At 42.0% G+C, this 27200-nt stretch overlaps 1 protein-coding gene across 1 annotated transcript; it reads right to left on the bottom strand.

Annotated features, from left to right (window-relative positions):
- Nucleotides 1–27197, bottom strand: LOC142295522 (transmembrane 4 L6 family member 4-like). The gene is made up of 5 exons (XM_075338621.1): nucleotides 26946–27197; nucleotides 18937–19026; nucleotides 17821–17957; nucleotides 3238–3457; nucleotides 1–149 (listed from the first exon to the last, which is right to left on the bottom strand). Exons 1-5 carry the CDS (start codon nucleotides 27117–27119, stop codon nucleotides 132–134), a joined length of 639 nt encoding a protein of 212 aa, XP_075194736.1. The 5' UTR covers nucleotides 27120–27197; the 3' UTR covers nucleotides 1–131.
- Between the last annotated feature and the right edge of the window lie 3 nt (nucleotides 27198–27200).

Genomic DNA, 27200 nt, shown 5'->3' with positions numbered 1-27200 from the left:
CTTTTTTTTATTTTGATTTTATTTATTTTTTTACAAAAAGAAAGCACAGTCAAAGTTATCTGAACTCTTCATTCATCTTCCTTTTGGTGGGTCATGTTTTTTTTTTTTCGGAGTGATGAAATATAATTATGTTACACAGGTCCATCATTCTGTGAAAAGAACAGACAAAGTTAATATATAAAACTTTAGTGCTATATAGCTCAATAAAATCTGCAGCATTTAGGGCACATGTATCTAATCTGCAGTCATAGCCTTAACCAAAAAATTAGCGTTTCAGATTTCCCAAATGTCAAGGAACAGTCAATGGAGAGTATGTTCTACACTTACGGTAACCAGTATGGCTCGTATTTAGCATACTTGACGTGGCTAATATTCTTGCATGGGATCAGTGGACAAGTCTATGGACATCATGTAAGTGCTCTGTACAATCCATTGCTGTATTATGATCATGTATATATAGCCTGAAGCAATTTCACACTTTACATGCAACTGTAGGGCAGCAGGTTAGCTCGGTGGTTAGCGCTGTTGCTTTTCAGTGCAGAAGTCCTGGCATCAAAGGCAACATAGATGGATTTTGTATACTTAGCCCTTGTTTATGTATTTTGTTTTTTTTTACCACTCTGCAAAGACCTAGTGATAGGGAATTTTGATTATCACTGTCCCTATTGGGGCTCACAATGTCGGTAAAGAGCTGCAAATAAACCGTAGCCTGAAACACCTTACTTTATACCTGCACTGGCTGGGAAAATGAGAGCTGCAGCTGTACATCCTACATGTTCTTAAGCGGGCTTTACACGCTACGATATTGCTACCAATTGCTAGCGATATCGTACCCAAAAGCACCCGCCCCCGTCGTGCATGCAATATCGTGTGATCGCTGCCGCAGCGAACATTATCGCTACAGCAGCGTCACACGTACTTACCTGGTCGGCGCCGTTGCTGTGACTGCCGAACAATCCCTCCCTCAAGGAGGAGGGACGTTCGGCATCACAGCGACGTCACCGCGACGTCACTAAGCGACTGGCCAATCAAAGCGGAGGGGCGGAGATGAGTGGGACGTAACATCCCGCCCACCTCCTTCCTTCCGCATTGCAGCCGGCGGCAGGTAAGAAGATGTTCCTCGCTCCTGCGGAGTCACACACAGCGATGTGTGCTGCCGCAGGAGCGACGAACAACATCGATAATCAACCATTACCGATTTTTGGTTTTGGGACGACCTCTCCATGGTGAACGATTTTCACCATTTTTGAGGTCGCTGGTCAGTGTCACACAATGCGATATCGTTAATGACGCCGGATGTGCGTCACTAACAACGTGACCCCGACGATAAAACATTAATGATATCGTAGCGTGTAAAGCCCCCTTTACTGTGGTTGTAATAGTCCTTCTCTTTTGAAAAGTAAGCTTCATATTTTCAAGATTTAATTTAAATACTAATTTTGGAGACTCAAAGTATGGTGCTATATGTTTAGACCATGAAAAAAAACCTTAATTGCAATCACATATCACATATACATATATATATATATATATATATATATATATATATATATACAGTTAGGTCCAGAAATATTTGGACAGTGACACAAGTTTTGTTATTTTAGCTGTTTACAAAAACATGTTCAGAAATACAATTATATATATAATATAGGCTGAAAGTGCACACTCCCAGCTGCAATATGAGAGTTTTCACATCCAAATCGGAGAAAGGGTTTAGGAATCATAGCTCTGTAATGCATAGTCTCCTCTTTTTCAAGGGACCAAAAGTAATTGGACAAGGGACTCTAAAGGCTGCAATTAACTCTGAAGGCGTTTCCCTCGTTAACCTGTAATCAATAAAGTAGTTAAAAGGTCTGGGGTTGATTACAGGTGTGTGGTTTTGCATTTGGAAGCTGTTGCTGTGACCGGACAACATGCGGTCTAAGGAACTCTCAATTGAGGTGAAGCAGAACATCCTGAGGCTGAAAAAGAGAAAAAATCCATCAGAGAGATAGCAGACATGCTTGGAGTAGCAAAATCAACAGTCGGGTACATTCTGAGAAAAAAGGAATTGACTGGTGAGCTTGGGAACTCAAAAAGGCCAGAACACTCTCAGTGAAGTAGGTGTATCTGTCTCTAAGTCAACAGTAAAGAGAAGACTCCATGAAAGTAAATACAAAGGGTTCACATCTAGATGCAAACCATTCATCAATTCCAAAAATAAACAGGCCAGAGTTAAATTTGCTGGAAAACACCTCATGAAGCCAGCTCAGTTCTGAAAAAGTATTCTATGGACAGATGAGACAAAGATCAACCTGTACCAGAATGATGGGAAGAAAAAAGTTTGGAGAAGTTTGGAGAAGTTTGGAGAAGAAAGGGAACGGCACATGATCCATGGCACACCACATCCTCTGTAAAACATGGTGGAGGCAACGTGATGGCATGGGCATGCATGGCTTTCAATGGCACTGGGTCACTTGTGTTTATTGATGACATAACAGCAGACAAGAGTAGCCGGATGAATTCTGAAGTGTACCGGGATATACTTTCAGCCCAGATTCAGCCAAATGCCGCAAAGTTGATCGGACGGCGCTTCATAGTACAGATGGACAATGACCCCAAGCATACAGCCAAAGCTACCCAGGAGTTCATGAGTGCAAAAAAGTGGAACATTCTGCAATGGCCAAGTCAATCACCAGATCTTAACCCAATTGAGCATGCATTTCACTTGCTCAAATCCAGACTTAAGACGGAAAGACCCACAAACAAGCAAGACCTGAAGGCTGCGGCCGTAAAGGCCTGGCAAAGCATTAAGAAGGAGGAAACCCAGCGTTTGGTGATGTCCATGGGTTACAGACTTAAGGCAGTGATTGCCTCCAAAGGATTCGCAACAAAATATTGAAAATAAAAATATTTTGTTTGGGGTTTGGTTTATTTGTCCAATTACTTTTGACCTCCTAAAATGTGGAGTGTTTGTAAAGAAATGTGTACAATTCCTACAATTTCTATCAGATATTTTTGTTCAAACCTTCAAATTAAACGTTACAATCTGCACTTGAATTCTGTTGTAGAGATTTCTTTTCAAATCCAATGTGGTGGCATGCAGAGCCCAACTCGCGAAAATTGTGTCTCTGTCCAAATATTTCTGGACCTAACTGTATATATATATATATATATATATATATATATATATATATATATATAGTGCTTAAGGATGTCCTCTACAACCATGGACATAATTGTACTATATCATCTTACCCCACAGCATCCACAGCACTTGCAATCCCCGCAGATTGTCCCGATCAGGCCATTGATAGCTTGAATTGCACAGAGAACACCTTGTGCCAGACCCAATATTAGGAGAATGCAGAAGAGGGTCAGATTCCAGGTGATGATAACTTCTGTGTCAAACTCATTTTTAGCACCGGGATTCAATATTGTACAGTTCTTCCAAAAGTCATGATTTCCTAGATAGTTTCTAAAAGAAATAAAATGGATATATAATTTTATTATTAATTTGTATTTAGATAATAACTATCTGCATTTCAGTTTTAACCATCTGCATGTAAAAGGTTGTGGCATGCACTGCTCTGATTGATCTGTGTTTCAGATCACACTCGCCCATTAAACTAAACAAGTATGAAAAAACCCAGATGTCATATGGATACCATCCATATTTAATGGATTCACTGTAATTATTATAAGGAAATTATATTTGTCCTTGTAAATGTTTTCAATTGTTCATTTAGAAAATGGCTGCCATGGGGAGGACAAGATACAGATAACATATTGATGGTAAACGGGTTACTATACAAATGGGAAATCTGACAGGCCCCCTAGTAGGCCTCACCTGTGGGAAGGGTTCGGATAGATGATACTGAAAAGACAAAAAGGCCCAAACCTGGCGTCTTATCCTGGTGGAACCAGTATAAGGGGGTACAGGAATCATTCACCGGGGTAATTTGTGCAAGTCACAACTACTATAGTGCGTTTAATTAGTGTACATCCAGCAAACCCATGAGTTGAAGTGTTGATCATTATAGTAGAAGTGAAGGGATTCAATGCCACACTGTCGGATAAACTCAGGAGGAATATCAATGATGAGCAGCAAATTTTATTGTTCACAGTTCTAGGCGTTTCGGAGCCAACATGCTCCTTCTTCATGAGGTATTGTTGTTGTTATTGTTGGGTCTTGAAGAAGGAGCCTGTTGGCTCCGAAACGTGTAGAACTATGAACAATAAAATTTGCTGATCATCATTGATATCCCTCCTGAGTTTGTCCGGTAGCGCGGCATTGAAACCCTTCTTTTCTGCTATATTGATCAACACTGTGGGAAGGGTTGTAATGAATGTAGTTAAATGGGCAGATATAGAGTTCATTCTGCCCTGTGCTGCCATATCAACTCATTGGTACTCTGTGAAGTGGTGAATGAGGAATCACCTTCCCACCATAAACGAATTAGATACTAAGATATTGACAATGACATCTAAATCCTTGAATAGACAGGATCAGAGTTTTCTCTCATCCTGGCTGTTGCAGCAAGAGCAGATGCAGTGGTGCAGTTTTTGAACCTGTGTCATGGCAATACTGTAAATGTATGACAGTTGTCCATAAGAAAAAGGCCCATCTAATCTAAAGGTTTGGTGTTAAGGGGTAATAGAGCAATTATATGTAATATTCAATAATCTCATATATCAGTGAAATTATCTATATAAGGCCTGTTTCACACGTCAGTGATTCTGGCACGTTTGTGCTTTTTTATATATATATATATATATATATACATACCAGAATCACTGACATACGCAGACCCATTATAATCAATGGGTCTGCTCACACATCAGTGATTTTTCACTGAACGTGTCTCCGTGCGGCGTACCTGCGTGTCCGTGATTGCCACACGGAGACATGTCCATTTTTTTCTGGCATCACTGATGTCCCACGGACCACGCAGTGGTGTGATCCGTGAAACACGTGCCAGAAAAAAACGTGCATATAAAATAAAAATCCTTTTTACTCACCCGGCTCCAGCGACGCTCTCTGCAGCCTGTTCTGCCTGCTGCTTCTGAGCCGGCTCATTACTGTCGTGCATATTCATGAATGCACGACACAGCCGACCCGGAAGCAGCTGCTGCGGGGGGTCAGCGCCGGCCGGATGCTGCACCGCGGGAGCGTTCAGCACCATGGAGAGCGGGAGCGGGCACAGGTGAGTTAATCTCTAAGTGCAATCACGGACCACGGAGAACGGAGCCCGGATTGCACTTAGACAACCCACGTGTGCTGTGAATCACGGCACACGGAGGGACATGGGCGTGTTTTACACGTCAGTGAAGAACGTCTGTGTTTTTCACTGACATGTGAAACGGGCCTAAAATGTAACAATTTAACTGAAACTAAAAGTTTAAGAAAACACTTTGTTTAAACTAAATTTTATAACAAATGAATGAATTACATATATATAGTGCCAGATCATGTATATGAAACTTTGTGGTAACTATACAGTCATGGCCGAAAGTGTTAGCACCCTTGAAATGAAATTTTCCAGAAAATGAAGTATTTCTCCCAGAAAATTCTTGCAATTACACATGTTTTGTTATACACATATGTTTTTTCTTTGTGTATATTGAAGCAACAAAAACAAAGAAAAAAATACATATTTTCATAGAAAACCCCGATAATGGTCTGGACAAAATTGTTGACACTGTTAGGCTGGCTCACTGAATGTATTGGGGGACACTCACTTGGCTGCTATAACTGAGTAACAGAGGAACACACAGTATATTAACAATCCAAACAGTTTATTACATCCTCCATAAACCGCAGTTTAAAAACATAATGTGAGCCTCTTCCGACTTTACTGGCAAAATAAACAAAACAATCATGGAATACAGTCCGTTACCTTCACGGTTCGCCCGCACAGGTTTTGGATACAGTCCTACAGTATCCCACTGACCCCAGTCTGCATATATACTGTTTTCCAGTCCATTATATTGTGGACTCACTCACAGTGATCACACTGACCCCGGTCAGGGTTAGTCCACGGAATCCAAATCCGTTATCCTCAGGAGATTTAGCAGTCTCCTCACACATTGACTCCTTTCAGTGTATGCACTGCTCTCAGAGTCATCTCCCAGCCACAGCCTCTTTAGAGTCAACACACTTTGACATGTGCCAAACAACAGACTCCATTAAAAAACCATGTGGCCAGTCAGCAACATGTCAAACACACCCATGGGTGGGGTATGTAGGTGACCAGACCCACCCATTTCTTTAGCCACCTGTGAACCTGCCTTGTAAACACTATACAACATTTGTGGCACTACAAATACCAGAACGGAACTCCAGGTTCACACCACTTATGTGGCACATACCGGCCATTAGCAATGTAGCCGGTCGCAATCTTACATCACATTTCACAAAATTGTGAGTAAACAACTTTGTTTCAAGCATGTGATGCTCATCCAAATTTACTGTGGCAAGTAACAGGTGCTGGCAATATGTAAATCACACCTGAAACTAGATAAAAAGGGGAGAAGTTGACTCAATCTTTGCATTCTGTGTCTGTGTGTACCACACTAAGCATGGAAAAGCGGAAAAAAGAATTTGAGAACTTGAAAACTAAAATTGTTGAAAAATATCAACAATCTAAAGGATACAAGTCCTTCTCCAGAGATTTTGATGTTACTTTGTCCATCTTGCGGAACATATTCAAGAAGTTTACATTCCATGGCACTATAGCTTATCTCCCTGGCCGAGGACAGCAGGGAAAAATTTATGAAAAGTGGCACCACAGAATTGTTTGGATGTGAATAAGCAGCCCCAATCAAGTCCCAAAGAAATTCAGGATGTCCTACAGTCTCAGGTTACATCAGTGTCAGCACCGCGAACAATCCATTGACATTTGAATGAAATGTAAAGCTATGGCAAGATACCCAGGAGGATCCCACTGCTGACACAGAGACATAAAAAAAGCTAGACTGCAATTTGTCAAAATGTACATGAGTAAGCCAAAACCCTTCTGGGAAAGTGTCTTGTGGACAGATGTGACCAAGCTTTTTGGTAAAGTACATCATTCTACCATTTTCGAAAACGGAAAGAGGCCAACAGAGAAAAAAGACAGTACCTATATTCTAATATGGTGGAGGTTAAAAGATGTTTTGGGGTTGTTTTGCTGCCTCTGGCACTGAGTCCCTTGATTGTGTTTAAAGCTTCACGAAATCGGAAGATTACCAAACGAATTTGGGTGGCAATATGGTGCCCAGTGTCAGAAAGATGGGTTTACACCCTAGGTCATGGGTCTTCCAGTAGGACAATGACCCAAAACATACTACAAGAAGCACCCAGAAATGGATGGAAACAAAGCACTGGAGAGTTCTGAAGTGGAAAGCAATCAGTCTGGATCTAAATCCCATTGAACAAGTGTGGAGAGATCTTAAAATTGCAGTTGGGAGAAGGTGCCCATCAAATGGGAGAGACCTGGAGCAGTTTGCAAAAGAAAAGTGGTCCAAAATTCCAGATGAGAGGTGTAAGAAGCTTGTTGATGGTTATAGGAAGTGATTGATTGTAGTTATCTATTTTAAAGGTTGAGCAACCAAATATTAATTTGAAGGTGGCAACAATTTTGTCCGGACCATTTTTGGAGTTTTGTATGAAAATATATCGATTTTGCTGTTTCTTTGTGTTGTTCCAATACACAAGAAGGAAATAATTATGTATATAACAAAACATGTGTAATTGCAAAAAATTTCTTTTGAGAAATACTTCATTTTCTCGAACAATTTCAATGGTGCAAACACTTTTGCCATAAAGCCATGTGCGCACGTTACATTCTATTCCGCAGCGTGTAAGTTACTGCCTGTGCATCTCAGAATGCAGCCGAAAAAGCTGCGTTCTGAGACGCATTCGGCAGAACGCAACGTGCGCACATTCCTGTAGAATTCATGCATTCTGGATGCTTTCTCTGCCATAGACAGAGCATCCAGAGCGCACATTTTTGACAGTGCGATCCTACTCGGCTCTGCAGCATCCCCATAGACTTGCAGCAGAGCCGAGTGGGACCGCACTGTCAAAAACAGCATGGCTGGCTGCAAGACAGAGCCGCGCGATCAGTATGGACTCGGATGAACTTCACCCAACTTCATTGTGATCGCGCGGCTCTGTGCGTGTGCCGTGGCTTGATTTGCGGTCACACGTGAAGGACTCACCGCTCCTAGAAACCACTATAGATATTCAATAAGGTGATATTACTAACAAAACCTGACCAAACAACACCTTATATCAAAAATGTCTTTATTAAGATTCACTAAAATAGCATGAATAAAAGGTTCATATAAGCTAATCAACAAAGTGCAAGTGTCAATTAACATACATTCCAATTAGTGGAGCACCCAGGACAGTAGTTGGTTATAGATTAAAGACATATATATATGACGACAGTGAGAGGGGGATGGGGGAGTCAAATGTGCCTTAATGACTAGTTCTCCACCCTTACTGTCCCTTCCTAACAACGGAGGAATCGTAATTTAATGGATAACCCCTGTTCCTCGACGGCTGTTCCTGATTAATTATATTATGATAATCAGGCACAGCAGTCGAGGAACGGGGGTTATCCATTAAATTACAATTCCTCTGTTGTTAGGAAGGGACAGTAAGGGTGGAGAACTAGACATTAAGGCACATCTGACTCCCCCCTCCCCCTCTCACTGTCGTCATATATATAAATGTCTTTAATCTATAACCAACTACTGTCCTGGGTGCTCCACTAGTTGGAATGTATGTTAATTGACACTTTCAGTTTGTTGATGAGCTTATATGAACCTTTTATTCATGTTATTTTAGTGAATCTTAATAAAGACATTTTTGATATAAGGTGTTGTTTGATCAGGTTTTGTTGGACTCACCGCTCCTGTCAGCTTCCGAAGTAGCAGAGGTGAAAGCGTTATGGGACCTTGCGTGGATTACGTCAGACCTGGAGGTGCTTTTGAGAGGTTAATAAAGTGGTCAAAGAGGGTGTTTTTTTGTCTTTCATTCCAAATAAAGGATTTTTTGGATGTGTGTCTTTATTTTCTTTAACTTACAGGTTAATCATGGAAGGTATCTCGAGGAGATGCCTGCCATGATTAACCTAGGACTTAGTGGCAGCTATAGGCTGCTGCCATTAACTCCTTATTACCCCATTTGCCACCGCACCCCTGCAATTCGGGATGAGCCGGGTAGAGTCCCGGGATTGTCGCATCTAATGGATGCGGCAATTCCGGGCGGCTGCTGGCTGATATTGTTAGGCTGGGGGGCTCCCCATAACGTGGAGTTCCCCATCCTGAGAATACCAGCCTTTAGCCGTGTGGCTTTACCCTGGCTGGTATCCAAATTGGGGGGGACTGCACGTTGTTTTTGTTTAATTATTTATTCATTTTTTTAACTGCTGGATATAAACACGCCCACCGGCGGCTGTGATTGGTTGCAGTGAGACAGCTGTCACTCAGCGTGGGGGCGTGTCTAACTGCAACCAATCATAGCCGTCGGTGGGCGGGGGAAGCATGGAATACAAGATGGATTAATGAGCGGCCGGCATTTTCAAAAGAGGAGAAGCCGCCACAGTGTGAACGCCGGGCAGCGCCGCGCCGGTGATTGTGGATCGGTGAGTATGAGAGAGGGGGTGGGAGGGAGAGACCGACATGGACAGAGAGAGAGATAGAGACATAGAGAGAGAGAGACCGACCGACAGACCGACCGACAGAGAGAGAGAGACGTCATACCTGCCTTTGTTATGTAAAAAAACCATGTGGATCGCAACAAAAATGCTGTGCAAATGCACTGCTTAACATTTTGGCAGCGTTTTTCTACAACTCATTGATTTCAATGGGTGTAGAACGCTGCCAAAATGGACAGAATAATTGACATGCTGCTTTTCTAAACGCAGAGATTTTGTCAAATTTTTGACAATCAAAACGCTGCGTTTCAAAAAGCATCATGCGCACAGATTTTGCATGATTCTCATAGACTTTGCTGTGGAAGCAGAACGCATGCTTTTTGTCAATGACACAGTGCAGTTGTAAACGCAGCCAAAACGCAGAAAAAAACGCAACGTGCGCACATGGCCTAAATGTATGTACCTGTGTGGCAACCTACTGACTCTGTTCTATGGAGCTGTATTTTGCAAACTTTGGACTCTGCCTTAATATGTGCAAAGGCTCCATCAAAAGAACCATCTGAATTACATTTTTCAGGGATTCAGATGCAACACCAAAAGGTACATGGACGTGCAGCCAAATATTTATGTGCACCCATGAATGTATATGCTTTGCCAAAAATCCACATCAAAGTCAAACTACAGGAGAAATCTGCAGCAAAATAGAGAAATAGGCTGTGATCCATCATTGCCTTCGCATCTGATTTTGTTTAGATTTGTGTGTTTTGTGCAACCAAAACAAGAAGAAAAGGAAAGTGACTTAAAAAACCCAAATTATGAATTGAGGCCGCATTTTTAAAATGTGCTAATTCATTGCAGTTTTACAAGTTTGGCAGCTAATAAAAGAAAAATGGCAACGTAAGATCCCATCTTTATACTTTTTGTTTTAGGGGTTTTTTCTCTATCTGTTCTCATTTTAGTCCCCCTATACGTCCGTATAAAAACATGTATGTGTGGCATGGTCCTTTTTGACCATCTGTATTTTATTTTTAATAACCCATCTGTGTGTATGTTTTTAACCCCTTCAGCCCCCGGGCGCTTTCCGTTTTTGCGTTTTTGTATTTTGCTCCCCTTCTTCCGAGAGGCGTAACTTTTTTATTTTTCCATCAATCTTGCCATATGAGGGCTTGTTTTTTGCGGGACGAGTTTTACTTTTAAATGAAACCATAATTTTTATCATATAGTGTACTGGAAAACGGCAAAAAAATTCCAAGTGCGGAAAAATTGCAAAAAAAGTGTGATCGTACAATAGTTTTTGGGATATTTTATTCACTGTGTTCACTATATGGTAAAACTGAGATATCTATGTGATGCCTCAGGTCGGTGCGAGTTTGTAGACACCAAACATGTATAGGTCTACTTGTATCTAAGGGGTTAAAAAAAATTCACAAGCTTGTCCAAAAAACGTGGCGCACGTTTTGCGCCATTGTCCAAAACCCGTAGCGTTGTCATTTTTCAGGATCTGAGGCTCAGTGATGGCTTATTTTTTGCGTCTCGACCTGACGTTTTTAACGGTACCATTTTTGCGCAGATGCTACGTTTTGATCGCCTGTTATTGCATTTTGCGCAAAATTTGCGGCGACCAAAAAACGTAATTTTGGCGTTTGGAATTTTTTTGCCGCTACGCCGTTTACTGATCAGATTCATTGATTTTATATTTTGATAGATCGGGCATTTCTGAACGTGGCGATACCAAATTTGTGTGTATTTTTTATTTTTTTAACCCTTTAATTTTCAATGGGGTGAAATTGGGGTGATTTGAACTTTTAGGTTTTTTTATTTTTTTTTTAATTTTTTAAAACTTTTTTTTTTTATTTTACTAGTCCCCCTAGGGGGCTATAGCGATCAGCAATCCGATCGCTCTGCACTATCTGCAGATCTCAGCTACAGAGCTGAGAACTGCAGATTTGCTGCTTCACTTTCAATGCCGGCTGTATTCCGGCATTGAGAGGAAGTGAGTCATGTTAGCTACAGGCGTCATCACATGACCCTGTGCTACCATGGCAACCACCGAAAGTCACGTGATCATGTCACGTGACTTCCGGTGGGGGCGGGGTAAGTGACTGTCATGGCGGCGCCCATATACATATCGCTGCCAAGATTTTGGCAGCGAAATGTAAGGGGTTAATGGCCGCGGGTGGAAGCGATTCCACCCGCGGCTAGCAGGCACACATGTCAGCTGTTGATAACAGCTGATATGTGCGCGGCAGTCGGCGGGGCTTACCGGCACACGATCCATGACGTACCCAGTACGTCATGGGTCGTTAAGGGGTTAAAAATGTGTGTCATGCTTGTTTTTCTGGTATGAATATAGTAAATGAAATTACAAAGCTCCTCCTATACTTTCAATGTTAAACGAGTACAGCAGGCAGACGGCACGCAGATGACATCCATGTGCTGTACTTGTTTTTCATGGACCCATAGACCTTGTACTGTCAGAATAAAACAGACATGTGAAGATCACCAGAGGTTATAATTGGTATGTGTGGTATCTCAATTCATAGGTAAAATCTGTTTTCAGTGCATACAGACTTTCCTCTTTAAGTGAAAAAATAAATTTGAAAACTTGTGTGAACTAGGCATCACAGTTATTGACTTTTGTTTAAGTTTTACAATATTTTTATTCCAGTATACCATGTTGGCTTTTGTTAAGTATCAGCTTGCTTATTTGCTTACACAATGAATTTTAGGAAGGCACATACAGAAAAACGGTTAATCAGAAAAAAAAGAGTAGTTGTTGAGTATGCATTTTTTTTCTACATATTTGTGGTTAGCAAATCTAAAACATAACTAAATAGTAGAGTTGAGCGATGTTTGAGTCGAACGGTTCGCCAAATTCTTGTTCGCGTGATTTTGGGGGGTGTTCGAGTCGTTTGACGAACTCGAACGATTTGCTTAAAGTTCGGCAGTTTGAGTTCCGTTCGAGAACGGTTCAATCACCAAAAGCGTGGCTTTTCACAGTAAGTATGTGCGCACGTTGCGTATCTGCATTCGTCCTGCGTCCCCAGCACAATCCCTCTCTCTTTCCTACTCACCGATCACGGGCGCCTCGCTGCACAGCTGTCACAAATCTCCGGCAGCTTTTCCTGTTTTGAAAATGGCTGCCGCTTCATTATTCAATCAGGTATTCCGTGCCTTCCCCGCCCACCGGCGCCCATGATTGGTTGCAGTCAGACACGCCCCCATGATGAGTGACAGCTGTCTAACTGCAACCAATCACAGCCGCTGGTGGGCGAGTCTATATCGTGCAGTAAAATAAATAAATAATTTAAAAAAAATGCGGTTCCCCCCAATTTTGATACCAGCCAGGATAAAGCCACATGGCTGGAGGCTGGTATTGTCAGGATGGGGAGTGCTACGTTATGGGAAGCCCACCACTCTAACAATATCACCCAGCAGCCGCCCGGAATTACCGCATCCATTAGATGCGGCAGTCCCGGGACTTTACCCAGCTCATCCCGAATTGCCCTGGTACGGTGGCAATTGAGGTAATAACTGGGTTAACCATGATCATCAAGCGTCTCCCCGAGACACCTTCCATGATTAACCTGTAAGTGAAAGTAAAGAAACACACAGCGAAAAATCCTTTATTTGGAATAAAAGACAAAAAAACCCTCAGTTACCTCTTTATTAATCCCCAAACAACAATCCAGGTCCGGCGTAATCCACACGACACTGTCAGCTCTGTTATATGAAGATGACAAGGAGCGCTCTGTGTCCTCTCCACACAGCACCTGAAGTGAGCTGCGCTGTCACCAGAGACTTCACTCTGCAATGCAGAGGTCAAGATAACCAAATCGTCCTATGGTTCTCATTAGAGGCAGTCGCTCAATGGTTAGAGCTACTGCCTAGGGAGCATTAGTTCACGAGTTCAAGTCAATTTATTTTTAATTTTAAATTATAATTATTATTTATTTATAAATTTAATTTAATTTAATTATGCACTGAGGGGAGGAGCCGGACATCAGCTGTGAGCCGCAGGCCACACCTCTAAAATCGGAGCAGTTCACGGAATGAGGCTGCATTGCTCTCTCCTCTCTATCTTCTCTCTTTCGCTCTCTTGTTCTCTCTCTCTTGTTCTCTCTCTTGCTCTCTCTTTCTCTCTTTCTCCCTCTCTCTCCTCTCTCTCTTCTCGCTCTCTCTTCTCTCCTCTTCTCTATCTCCTCTCTCCTCTTCTCTCTCTTCTCTCTCTCTTCTCTCCTCTCTCTCTTCTCTCTCCTCTCTTCTCTCTCTCCTCTCTCTCTTCTCTCCTCTTCGCTCTCTCTTTTCTCTCTCCTATCTTTTCTCTCTCTCCCTCTCTCTCTTCTCTTTTCTGTCTCTTTTCTCTCTTCTCTCTCCTCTCTCTCTCTTCTCTCTCTTTTCTCTTCTCTCTCTTCTCTTTCTTCTCTCTCTTCTCTCGCTCTCCTCTCTCTCTTCTCTCTCCTCTCTCTTCTGTCTCCTCTTTCTTCTCTCTCTCTTTTCTCTCTCTCAGACCTGGCGATGATCAGCTGATGCGGTCACCTGATGGAATCAGCTGACACTATAAGTCGAGCGGTGATGCCGACTTTTTACCGCCTGGCTGGCTAAACTATCAGCTGCTGCTGTTGGACAGGAGACTGCACAGAAGTGTGTAGTTTGTTTGGGTTTTTTTTGCACTGATGTATCAGCTGATTGTATAAAAGCCATTTATACAATCAGCTGCTGTGTCATGTGATTCAGGCCCTTGAACCTGACACATCATCTGATCGCTTTGCCTTCCAGCAAACCGATCAGATGATATTGGATCCGGATTGGACGGCACAGGACCCTTGACCCAGGATTACTGCGGAGGGGGGTTCTTTATTTCAATACAGATGGAGTCACTAATTGTGTTGTGTTTTATTTCTAATAAAAATATTTTTCTGTGTGTTGTTTTTTTTTATCTGTACTAGAAATTCATGGTGGAAATGTCTAATATTGGCGTGACACTATGAATTTCGGCCTTAGGGCCAGTTGATAATATACAGCTATCCCTAACCCCATTATTACCCAGCTAGCCACCCGTCATCAGGGCAGCTGGAAGAGTTGGATACAGCGCCAGAAGATGGCGCTTCTATGAAAACGCCATTTTCTGCGGCGGCTGCAGACTGCAATTCGTAGCAGGGGTGCCCAGAAAGCTTGGGCACCATGCGCTGTGGATTCCAATCCCCAGCTGCCTAGTTGTACCTGGCTGGACACAAAAATTGGGCGAAGCCCACGTCATTTTTTTTTTTAATTATTTCATGAAATTCATGAAATAAAAAAAAAAAGGACTTCCCTATATTTTTGGTTCCCAGCCAGGTAGAAATAGGCAGCTGGGGTTTGGGGGCAGCCCATAGCTGCCTGCTGTACCTGGCTAGCATACAAAAACATGGCGAAGCCCATGCAATTTTTATGGTGGGGCAAAACACTCCTGCATACAGTCCTGGATGGAGTATGCTGAGCCTTGTAGTTCTGCAGCTGCTGTCTGCTGTCTGTTTGTATGGAGGAGAGCAGACAGCAGCTGCAGAACTACAAGGCTCAGCATGCTCCATTCACTAGTGTATGCAGGAGAGCAGACAGCAGCTGCAGAACTACAAGGCTCAGCATACTCCATCCAGGACTGTATGCAGGAGTTTTTTGCCCCCCAAAAAAATGACGTGGGCTTCGCCATATTTTTGTATGCTAGCCAGGTACAGCAGGCAGGTATGGCTGCCCTCAACCCCCAGCTGCCTATTTGTACCTTGTGAGCAAGGATGGTTGACCTTAGGGAGATCAACATCCACCACTGCGGAGACACCATCACGTGTTTCTCAACGCAGTGATTCTAGAGCAATGCCCCCTGGGAAATATTCAAAGCAAGAAGGCCTGCGGAGACACCATCACATGTTTCTCAACGCTGGCAGGAAACTAGCCAGGTCTTTCACCGGGAAGGAACAACCACGGGAAGGGCAGTCTCCAGTCAAGGAGACCACCTATGCCAAACATGGTATCCATCCACAGACAGCCGTTTCGGGTACCAAAACGGCTGTCTGTGGATGGATACCATGTTTGGCATAGGTGGTCTCCTTGACTGGAGACTGCCCTTCCCGTGGTTGTTCCTTCCCGGTGAAAGACCTGGCTAGTTTCCTGCCAGCGTTGAGAAACATGTGATGGTGTCTCCGCAGGCCTTCTTGCTTTGAATATTTCCCAGGGGGCATTGCTCTAGAATCACTGCGTTGAGAAACACGTGATGGTGTCTCCGCAGTGGTGGATGTTGATCTCCCTAAGGTCAACCATCCTTGCTCACATAGTCTTTTACTAGGCAATGTCCCACTAGCCAGATTCCTACTCCACACTGATGAGGGGCTAATACCCCGAAACAGCTGTCTGTGGATGGATACCATGTTTGGCATAGGTGGTCTCCTTGACTGGAGACTGCCCTTCCCGTGGTTGTTCCTTCCCGGTGAAAGACCTGGCTAGTTTCCTGCCAGCGTTGAGAAACATGTGATGGTGTCTCCGCAGGCCTTCTTGCTTTGAATATTTTCCAGGGGGCATTGCTCTAGAATCACTGCGTTGAGAAACACGTGATGGTGTCTCCGCAGTGGTGGATGTTGATCTCCCTAAGGTCAACCATCCTTGCTCACATAGTCTTTTAATAGGCAATGTCCCACTAGCCAGATTCCTACTCCACACTGATGAGGGGCAAATACCCCGAAACGGCTGTCTGTGGATGGATACCATGTTTGGCATAGGTGGTCTCCTTGACTGGAGACTGCCCTTCCCGTGGTTGTTCCTTCCCGGTGAAAGACCTGGCTAGTTTCCTCCCAGCGTTGAGAAACATGTGATGGTGTCTCCGCAGGCCTTCTTGCTTTGCCTATTTGTACCTGGCTGGGAACTAAAAAAATAGGGAAGCCCTTTTTTTAATTATTTCATGAATTTCATGAAATAATTAAAAAAAAATCGACATGGGCTTCGCCCCATTTTTGTGTCCAGCCAGGTACAACTAGGCAGCTGGGGATTGGAATCTTCAGCACAGGTTGGCCCGAGCTTTCTGGGCCCCTCTGCTGCGAATTGCAGTCGGCAGCCGCCCCAGAAAATGGCGCTTTCATAGAAGCGCCATCATCTGGCGCTGTATCCAACTCTTCCAGCAGCCCTGAAGGCTTGCTGGGTAATAATGGGTTAATACTAGCTTTGTTTTACTAGCTAGTATTAAGCCAGAGATTCTTAATGTCAGGCAAGTTTGACCCGGCCATTAAGAATCTCCAATAAAGGGTTAAAAAAAAAAAGACACCACACAGAGAAAAAATACTTTAATAGAAATAAATACACAGACACACTTAGAGACTCCATGTTTGTTACTCCCTCTCATCCCTCCACGATCCTGGTCTTCTGTCTTCTTTCTCCTTCAACCCATGCAGCTCTGCTACATTAGACAGCACTGCATGGGAGGAAGACGCTGCTGCTCCCCGTGCAGTCTAATCACTCAGTGAGAGTGAGCAGAGGCTGCGGGCTGAAAGTGGTGATGTCACCGCTGGCACTGTTGCTAAAGTAATCTGACAGGCGGTTACTATAGCAACGGTGCTCCGATCACGTGATTCCCGGTGCCGCAATTCACCGGCTGTGGCAGCCAGTCCTTGCATGTGGGCTGACTCTGTAAAGAGCGCCCACATGCAGGAACGGGGAAGCCAACCATGTGCCAGAGCATCTCGCCAGTACATGGAGATGCTGGAACGAGCACCGCGTACCGGAGAGATGCACTGACAGGACCAAGCATGACGTCTAGCCATGTTACCAGTCTGTAGCCAATGAGATAATAGACACGTGACTGGTCACATGCTATTTTGACGTCACGGAAGGTCCTATCATCAGTGCTGGTTACCGGGAGGACGCAGCGATTATCGGAAGGAAAAGCGGCGAGAGAGACAGAGTGCAGGACGCGTCGCGGAGACCTGTAAGTTTAATAACAATGTTTATTAACTATATGTGTACATGTATAATGTGTTTTTATGTGTTTGTGTTTGCCTGCCATTGTTTTCAATAGGGTTCAAAGGGGTTTGTCGAACGTTCGCCGAACGGAGCGTCCGTTCGATGAACCGAACCAAACTCGAACTCTAGGGGGGTGGCTCATCTCTACTAAATAGCCCAAATTAAACGCTATCTTCAGATTTATGTTTGTAAAATAATTTACACCTACCCATCACTGAAAGGATAGGTCCAAGTTCCGTTAGTCAAAAGACATATTGGCCCCTTATTTATAGCAACTGCAGAAATAATGAAATTATATGCAGCTCCAGCGAATCCAATGGCAGCAAAAATGATAGAAGAAAACATCTGTAACAAAAAGCCACAATTACTTGCAAATTTAGTATAACATTTTATGTTTGCCTGAGTAGCCACAATGTATAAAACTAAGGTATGTGTGGTCTTGTAAAAAATCAAGGTGCAGATAAAGAATCAGTACAGGGTGGGTAACAGATCTACACTCAAAATTTGGCAGAATTCTCTTCTGCTTTCTTTTTTTTGTTATATTGACTCATCAGACCACAGGACATCGTTCCAGTAATCCATGTCCTTAGTCTGCTTGTCTTCAGCAAAGCTTTCTTGTTAATCTTTAGAAAAGGCTTCCTTTTGGGATGACAGTTATGCAGACCAATTTGATGCAGTGTGCGGGATATGGTCTGAAAACTGACCTGCTGACCCCAACTCTTTAACTTCTGCATCAGTGCTGGCAGCACTCATATGTCGTTAACTCATATGTGCACTCAACTTCTTTAGTCGACCATGGTGAGCTCAGTTCTGAGTGGAACCTGTCTTGTTATACCGCTGTATTGTCTTGGCTACTGTGCTGCAGCTCAGTTTCAGGGTGTTGGCAAACTTCTAATTGCCTAGGCCATCTTCATGTAGAGGAACAATTTTTTTTTTCAGATTCTCAGAGAATTCTTTGCCATGAGATGCCATGTTGAACTTCCAGTGACCAGTATGAGAGAGTGTGTGTGAGTGATAACACCAAAATGAATAAGACACATGACACGGGGTTGGCTAATTGGGCACAATTTGGCCATTTTCACTTAGGGGTGTACTCCCTTTTTGTTGACTGTGGTTTTGACATTAATGGCTCTATGTTGAGTTATTTAGGGGACACAACAAATTTACACTATTGCACAAGGTGCACACTGATCTTACATTGTATCAATATGTCATATCTTCAGTGTTGTCCCATGAAAAGATATAATAAAACATTTATATAACTGTCAGGGGTTTACTCACTTTTGTGACATACTGTATCTACTGCTTCCATTTGTATACTTACAGCAAATCTCTTTCCACAACTTTCGTTACCACAGCACCCGCAACAGTCATTTTGCTTCATGCCCAGAAACACTAGAGCTGGAAAAATCATCTACATAAATGAAAAAAAAAACATGTTCTTTATTATTGTCCATTTTGTCAAACTGTGAATTTAGATTAAGTGGTTTAAAGAATTTGCGCTTTCATCGGTTAAGTGCAAATCAAAAAAGTCCGTGGAGCCTCTGTTAGGAGTCTCAACATAGAAAACAGACAGATATCCCTCCGGGAAGGGCCCAGTCATCGGTTAAGTGACAGTATTCATCCATATTATTTCTTCACACATCACACAAAGAAAACTAAACACTAGTTTTCATTGCTCTTAGAAGGTCAGAATAGTCCAGCCTGTAATCCTTCCATACAATAAAAGTGATTGGAAACCTGGCCAAACTATTCCAAGTCAATGGGATCCATTGTGTAAAACTAAAGCCATGACATTAGAGGGCAACGAGTTTTACATTTCCCATATTTTTCGTTTTATAAGATGCACCGGATTATAAAATGCACCCCAAATTTAGAGATAAAAAAATGTAAAAAAAAATATGGGGTCCGTTTTATAATCTGGTGGTGTCTTGCCAGGAAGGTTGGGCGGTGGTGGAGCAGGGTCAGAGGAGGCAGGGGCGGTGCTGGAGTAAGGTGATGCTGCGGGCAGTGCAGAGGGAGGCCCAGATGCGGGCGCTGCTCTGTGCTGGGGCATCCGGCGCTGCCCTGTCCTGGGTCATCTGGCGCTACTCTGTGCTGGTGCTCGCTGCGGGTGGTGAGGCACTGGCCGTTCTGAAGATGTCAGCTGTGCGAGCTTCAAAGAAATGGTGGCCGGAGGCGACATGTGTTCAGATGACAGCTTGAGCCAAGAGCTCCATCTGCACACGCGCCGAATCTGGGCGCCATTATTTGAAGCCCTTACCACCGACATCTGCAGAATGGCCTGTGCCTTGCTGCTCGCCGCAGAGAGCTGTACAGAGCAGAGCTGCCCACCGCACAGAACCGCACAGAGCAGGGCTGCCCACCGCACAGAGCCGCACAGAGCAGGGCCGCCCGTCGCACAGAGCAGCACCGCAGAGAGCAGTGCCCGCAGCACAGCACACAACATTTCCCTGCCTCCTGTGACCCCTCTCCAGCACCCCCCGAAGCTACATTCAGATTTTAAGACGCACCGCTCATTTTCCTCCCAACTTTTTGGGAGGAAAAGTGCATGTTATACTCCGAAAAATACAGTATTTAGTATTCCCTAAAAAGAAAACAGCAGCACTTGACATGCTTTATTAATTGTTCACAAATTGCAAAAAAATGAGGATAATGGCACATTCAAAAACATTTTTATTAACCCTTGTCTGATACCATAAAAAAAAATCACTAGTTGTATCAATATGCATGGAAAGACTATGTTTGGCAGTCTCATACAAAATGAATTGAGCTCAGGAGCACATCGCAGCCACTGTTTTTTTCTGACGGGCAATTTAGAGCAATGTTCTCAGGATCTGTTGGGGTTCCAGTAGTCCCCCATTTATCCCCGGAATAAACAAAAAAAACCCCTGCATCTTCACATAGCATTTCTTTATTGGAGATGTAGACAGCCTCCTATTCTGACCGTGCCCTCCGCCCATCAGCCACAGGGTGGTTTTAATTAGTGCCAGATCCTATCTGCCCACATCTTTGCCGACTTTTGGTCCAGAAGAGGCTTGACACTAGGATAAAAATAAAAAGCTCACCTTGCCGTGGTTGATGGGTATACAAGAATTGGCAAATTTTTGAGCAAAGAAACTTCATTTTTCTAAGTATATTCCATATCATATACCATTAATGCAGTTTAAATTTCATATACTTGTATTCTATGTCTGAATATTTCTTGGCGCTTACAGAGTGTTACTGTATCCCTTTGTGTTCTCGACTAAACAACCAAATAAAAGGATAAATGCATAAATGCAACATAATTTCAATTATAATAGTTGCACCCTGCATACCCTGTGTCACACCACTTAAAATTGTCCCTAGGTTAAGGTCCTAAGGTTTAGATTCTGTAAATATACAGTCTCCACGCCTGTCTGACCACCACATGGTAAACATTTCTGTATAAGATATACACAGGTACATTGAAAAGCTCATTTGAATTTTCAGTACCGTGTGGGTTGCACAATCTGGATATATCCTCACAAATGTAAAGAACGGTATGACAAAATTAATTATCTTTACCCTATTAAAATATAGGGGAACATCAGCATGTATGTTGGGAAATTTAACTTTTATGCCAACAATGCTACACAAGTATTGTGTGAATCTAGCCTCATGTGGATTGTCACACTGAGATGAGCCATGCCATATGTCCTGCTTGAGCATAAAGATGTCATATAAGGGTCAGAGAGCAACGTTTATACTGGATTTCCATTTCAGGCACATTTTTATATATATATATATATATATATACATGTATATATATATATATATATATATATATATATACATCAGATACAATTTAATAAGAGCTAATTCTTTTTTTACTGTTAATTTTACTAAACTGTCAATTTTTTCTTATAATGTATAGTGTCATGTACACATAGAATACTCCACAAGTATCGAAGAATGGTTCTTGGGCTTTTGTAAGTCCCACGGCTGTGTTAAAAGAAAAACTTCCAACCTAGGGATTGAAGTGGCAGGGCAATAAGTGGGGTGAACCTCATTAGTTGATGTTTTGATTTCTATTTTGTAACTTGCATGATTACAAATATCTATGAAAGTATTCCAAACAATTCTTTATTAAAGCTCATGAAAAGAATGAGAAAAATAAATGATTAATAGGGACTCCTCTGCTGGGACCAAATCGATCAGCAGAATGGGGACCCTGAGTCTCCATCGTGATGTATATGGGCTTGATGATTAATGAGGACTCCTCTGCTGGGACCTGATAGACCTGATAGACCAGTAGAATGAGGATCCTGTTTCTCCATCGTGGTGTATAAGGGCTTTATGATTAATGGGGACTCTATTGCTGGGACCTGATAAATCATTAGAATGAGCATCCTGAGTCTCCATCGTGTTGTATATGGGCTTGATGTTTAATGGGGACTCCTCTGCTGGGACCAGATAGATCAGCAGAATGGGGACCCTGAGTCTCCATCGGGGTGTATAAGGGCTTGATGTTTAATGGGGACTCCTCTGCTGGGACCAGATAGATCAGCAGAATGGTGACCCTGAGTCTCCATCGTGGTATATATGGGCTTGAATGGAGTTATAGTTGAGCATCAATATTGTTGCTCAACTCAAATCTTTGGGGTCGACGACATCTGGCAACCTAAACATGACTGATGCAGTAGAGCAAAAATACTGCAGCTTCATTCATGATCTACGGTTCTGCCAGAACAATCCAAACATTATCTCAGCAAATTTTGTCATCTTTACAAGTTTTGAACAGACTCACAGTACACATCCACTCCATTCATGACCTCCTTATTTCCACTCCTCCTCAGTGCAGTCGTCTGGTGAGGAGGAACAGGGAATTTTGTTCTAGTTATTTCAATATAATAAATAAGTCAATGGAAATATCATATGTCCAGTTTGCTGTAAGCATCCAGTTACAGCACCATGATATACATGAAACTGTAGCTGTTGCTATAGGACGAGTTCATTGTCGGCAAAATTGCTGCAAACTTGTTTTTGCATGTGCTCATTAAAATGTGAGCTAAATCTATGCCAATTACCATAGTAAAAAGACATTTACGGGCTTGTTCATGCGGTACAACCTTTAAATCCACAGCATGTCAATTATTTTTCACAATGGATTTCTCCTATTCCAATATAAAGGGACAATAAAATCCACATGTATTACATTCTGCTGTGAATCTGTAACAAAATCCGCAACGGATTGTTTCTGTGTAGACATATTCTATAAGGACACAGACAATTTTCATTTTTGCCCTTTTTCCTTTCCACCATTTTTTCAAACTTTTATTTTTACATGGACGTAGATGTATGAGGGCTCATTCTTTGCTGGGCAAGTTAAGACACCGTTCATTTTACAATATACGGAACAATGGGAAAAACAAAAAGTGTAGCGAGACGATGAAAATAAAAAAATGCAATTTCGACATTATTTTCTGAGACTCATACATTTTTTTTATTTTTCTGTCATTGAGGTCTTTTTTGTGTGATGAGCCGGTGTTTTCATTGATACTACTTTCGGGTACATAATATATTTACTATACATGTTTTGTGGGATGTGCGGCAGCAGAAAAAGGTTATTTTAATATTTCAATTTATTTTCTTATGACATTTACCGTGGGCAATAACCAGTTTTATATTCTCAAAGATCAGATTTTTTAAAATACTGTCTTTCCAAATATGTGTATTTTTTACACTTCTTTATTTTTAACTGAGGAAAAGGGTCGATTACATTTTTTTTTACTAATTTTTGATTTTCACTTTAATTTTCAATCCCCAAAGGGGACTTGAATCTACAATCATTTGATCACTTGCACTATATACTAGACAACAACGCTCCAATATTACAGCATATTTTAAAAATCGCAGTCGCCTATGAAGCCCAGCCTGTGTGTAAATTTAACAGAAGAATAAACACGTCGACTGCCATAAAAACCCATCGGCACCTTGCGATCACATTGTGAGGGGGCTAATCAGTGCCTGCAGAAACACCACAGCTGGAATGCATCTTTTAAATGCTGTTGTCAGTGATTGACAGCTGCATTTAAGGGGTTAATAGCAGCAATTGGAGGTAGCTCTGGTTGCTGCTGTGAGGGTACGGTTCCACTTGCGTACAAATAATCACTCTGATACTCATCCCAAAAAGTGGGATGAGTGTCATGGGTATGGTCTTGTGTATGTCATGCGAGTGCATGTTTTTTTTTCTCGTCTAGCATCCGTATGTCATGTGAGTGCTGTGCAAGTGATGTGCAAGTGCTATGCGAGTGTGTAGGTTTTTCTCACCTAGCATCTGTATGACATCCGTATGACAGCTGTATAACATCTGTATGCCATCCATATGACATCCGTATGTAATGCCGTGCAATATTTTTCTGGCACCCATAGACTTGCATTAGCAAGTCAGGTGCGATCTATGCAGCCATACGCAGCATGCTGCAATTTGATCTTCAGCACGATTTGAGCTGAGGAAAAAATAGTAGGAGGATACTGCCTGATTGATTAACACTGGTGCGAGTGTAATCTGATGTTTTATCGGATTGCACTCATCCGTGAAAATCGCAAGTAGAACCGAAGCCTTAGATAGAGATGCCGGTTATCAAACACAGCCAGCATCTGCCCTGTGTGAAGTGGGTTCAGCCTTCCTCCTTGACTTATTTATCTGTTATAGAGCTTTAAAGGGTAAGCATACAGGACATACTATATTTTGTAATACATTTTGGTTACATTTGTAGAATTTGCACACACCCAATGATGATGAATATCCTACAGTCCAATAGGCTCATTATTAACCCCTTAATGCTGCACGTTAATTAGTGCTCCATGACGGATATGTACATCATGGTGATTGATGGCTACTGCTTGAACTAGAGCAATCAGCTGCCGGATCCCGACCGACATACAGACCGATCATGACTGTGTCACATCAAGAGTTTGACGGAATGAGAGTGCTCCCTATGGCAGCCCATGAGCCAAACTGCAGTGCAATTATGAGTTGCAAGTGGATTGGTATGAGAACAAAAAGGCTAACAATCCAAAGGCTATTGGTTCCCGCCAGAGGCAGACAAGTTTATTACGCATGCATTCAAGGGATCAAGTGTCCTTTGCGGGAATAATTAATATTGAATAAACAAAATAGAGGCATTTTTAAGTGTTTAAAACAAAAAAGGTAAAAGAGAAACCTAACTTTAGTCAACAAAAAATGGTTTATTTGTGAAAATACTGTATATTTATTGTTCAAAAGTAATAAAACTATATGAATTTGGTATTTCCATAATCGTACTGACCCACAGAATAAAGTAAACACTTTTTTTGTTCAGCACATGAATACCATAAGGATTAAAATATTAAAACACAATTGCTACCTTTTCTCCCTGTAAAGAGTAAAGGCCCTATCACATACACAGATAAATCTTTGGCAGATCTGTGGTTGCAGTGAAATCATGGACATATTGTTCCATTTGTACACAGCCACAAACCTGGCACTGATTGTCCACAATTTCACTACAACCACAGATTTATCTGTGTGTGTGACAGGGCCTTTAGGCTCTGTGCCCACGTTGCGTATTTGCATGCAGTTATGCTGCGTATTGCACTGCAGCATAACTGCATGCGTCCTGCGTCCCCAGCACAATCTATGAAGATTGTGCATAATCCATGCGCATGTTGCGTTTTAGAACACAGTGATTTATATGCTGCCAAATCGCTGCGTTCTAAAAAGCAACATGTCACTTATTCCGTGCGCTTTGGATGCAGCTCCCACTCTGTCTATGTTGGGGGCTGCATCCAGAGCGCATGAAATCGGCTTTTTTCACTGCACTGTTTCTGCAGCGATTTGAAGCGCACATGTGCTGTCAAATCGCTGCAGAAATTTCTGCAGGGGCACTACGCAACGTGGGCACATAGCCTTAATTACATTTAAGTAATACTTATATGCCCCCCAACATGGTACAAATACAACTGGTCTTGGAAAAAACAAGATGTAGTACAGTTATATAAAAAACACAAGAATACTTTGACACTTGGAATGCAACCATAATGGTTTAGAATGACTCAGCTTAGGAACGCTTGCACTGTAGTATAACTGCCTAACATAGATGGCACCAAAGCAAAGATTTAATCACCTTCAAAATTAAACTTTTTGTTTGTGGGGTGTAATTAACCCCTTGGATCATATGGATGAAGCAGTATGTCCTCGCCAGGGTGCACATATATAGAGTTGGCTTATACAGCCGTCATCTTTTTATAACAGCAGCAAGCAAAAAGCTAGCTCTGATCGCTGCTCTTTACCATTTAGTTGCCACTGTCAATCACTGACTTGATTGCCAGTGCGAATGTGCAGAAGCTCTCATACCCCTCACACCAGTGATGGTATTTCAGGTTGCCGATGGTCGGCCATGGCCACAGTTGCTGTCAATTTGCTTTTCCTATAAAACCTAGCTTACATCAATTTCATTATAAACGATATACCGGAACATTACAGTTTATAGAACCAGTAATCAAACTGCTGTAAGTTCAAGTTAAAAGTAAATTTGTTTTTAAAAAAATGAGAAAAAAAGTCACTCGAATTAACCTTCCTTAACTACTATAAAAGTAAAGAAATAAAAAGAAGCATATCAGTGTCATCATATCCGAAAAAGTCAGATCTTGGAAAATATTAAATTATTTAACTTGTATGGCAAATGCCGTAAAGTAAAAACAATAACATAGAAACATCAGAAATGCCATTTTTCAGTCCCTACATATTCCGCCAAAAAAATGCAATAAAGAGACATAAATGGCATAAATAAAAACTACAAGTCACTACACAAAAAACAAGTCTCTAAAAACTGATTTCACAGAAAAATTAAAAAGTCACGAGTCTCTGAAAATGGCAACACAAATCGATTTTTTATTTTACAAGTTTCTCCGTTTTTTTCTCACTACTTATAAAAAGTCTATATTAGCTTAGTGTCGTCTCAATCATCACACCCGAACAATCAGGTTTCGAAGTTGTTTTCACTACAAAATGAATGTAACTATTAGGAGTATTTAGTAGTGGAAGCCATATATCCTATTACTTCTATTCTTTAAGATTCATTTTGAGTTATTCATTTTTTCCATAATAATATTGACTGAGTGGGATTTTAATCCAAATTCCAGAAAAAAAGAGAGAAATAAAAAAGTTGCATGTTAATATTTTGAGGACCCAAAATTATTGAGAATTATTAATATTTATTCTCACAATGCTATTCCGAGGACAATGCATATTTAACAGATGATCATGAATGGCAAATGTCCATATAAATTTTAGGATTCACATACACTCATAGATTGTGCACTCACCAAAACACCAGAACCCAAGAGTCCCCCGAGGTAAAAGACTTCTCTTGAGATGTGATCATTGCTCGCTGCAACTTTACCAGCTGGGAAAAAAAGCAAAATATTTGCCAAAACTGACAGAATAGCGAGAGGGATGAGGGTAATGCCCAAGCACTTTGCACAGCCTCCTGAACACATCTTTGGTTACTCCTTCACCGATGGTCGTGAGAATTGAATGTAATGTAATCCCTCGGAGGTACGACTACTTTGTGTGGTTTT

The sequence above is a fragment of the Anomaloglossus baeobatrachus genome, chromosome 3, assembly GCF_048569485.1.
Source record: "Anomaloglossus baeobatrachus isolate aAnoBae1 chromosome 3, aAnoBae1.hap1, whole genome shotgun sequence".
Lineage (NCBI taxonomy): Eukaryota > Metazoa > Chordata > Amphibia > Anura > Aromobatidae > Anomaloglossus > Anomaloglossus baeobatrachus.
This window is presented reverse-complemented; position numbering and strand designations above follow the sequence as displayed.

Coding starts and splice junctions, on each gene's coding strand:
- LOC142295522 (XM_075338621.1), bottom strand. CDS start 27,119: ATGTGTTCAGGAGGCTGTGCAAAGTGCTTGGGCATTACCCTCATCCCT. Junction 17,958..18,936: donor GTTGTGGAAAGAGATTTGCT/GTAAGTATACAA, acceptor TTTTTGTTACAG/ATGTTTTCTTCTATCATTTT. Junction 3,458..17,820: donor ACCTATCCTTTCAGTGATGG/GTAGGTGTAAAT, acceptor TATTTCTTTTAG/AAACTATCTAGGAAATCATG.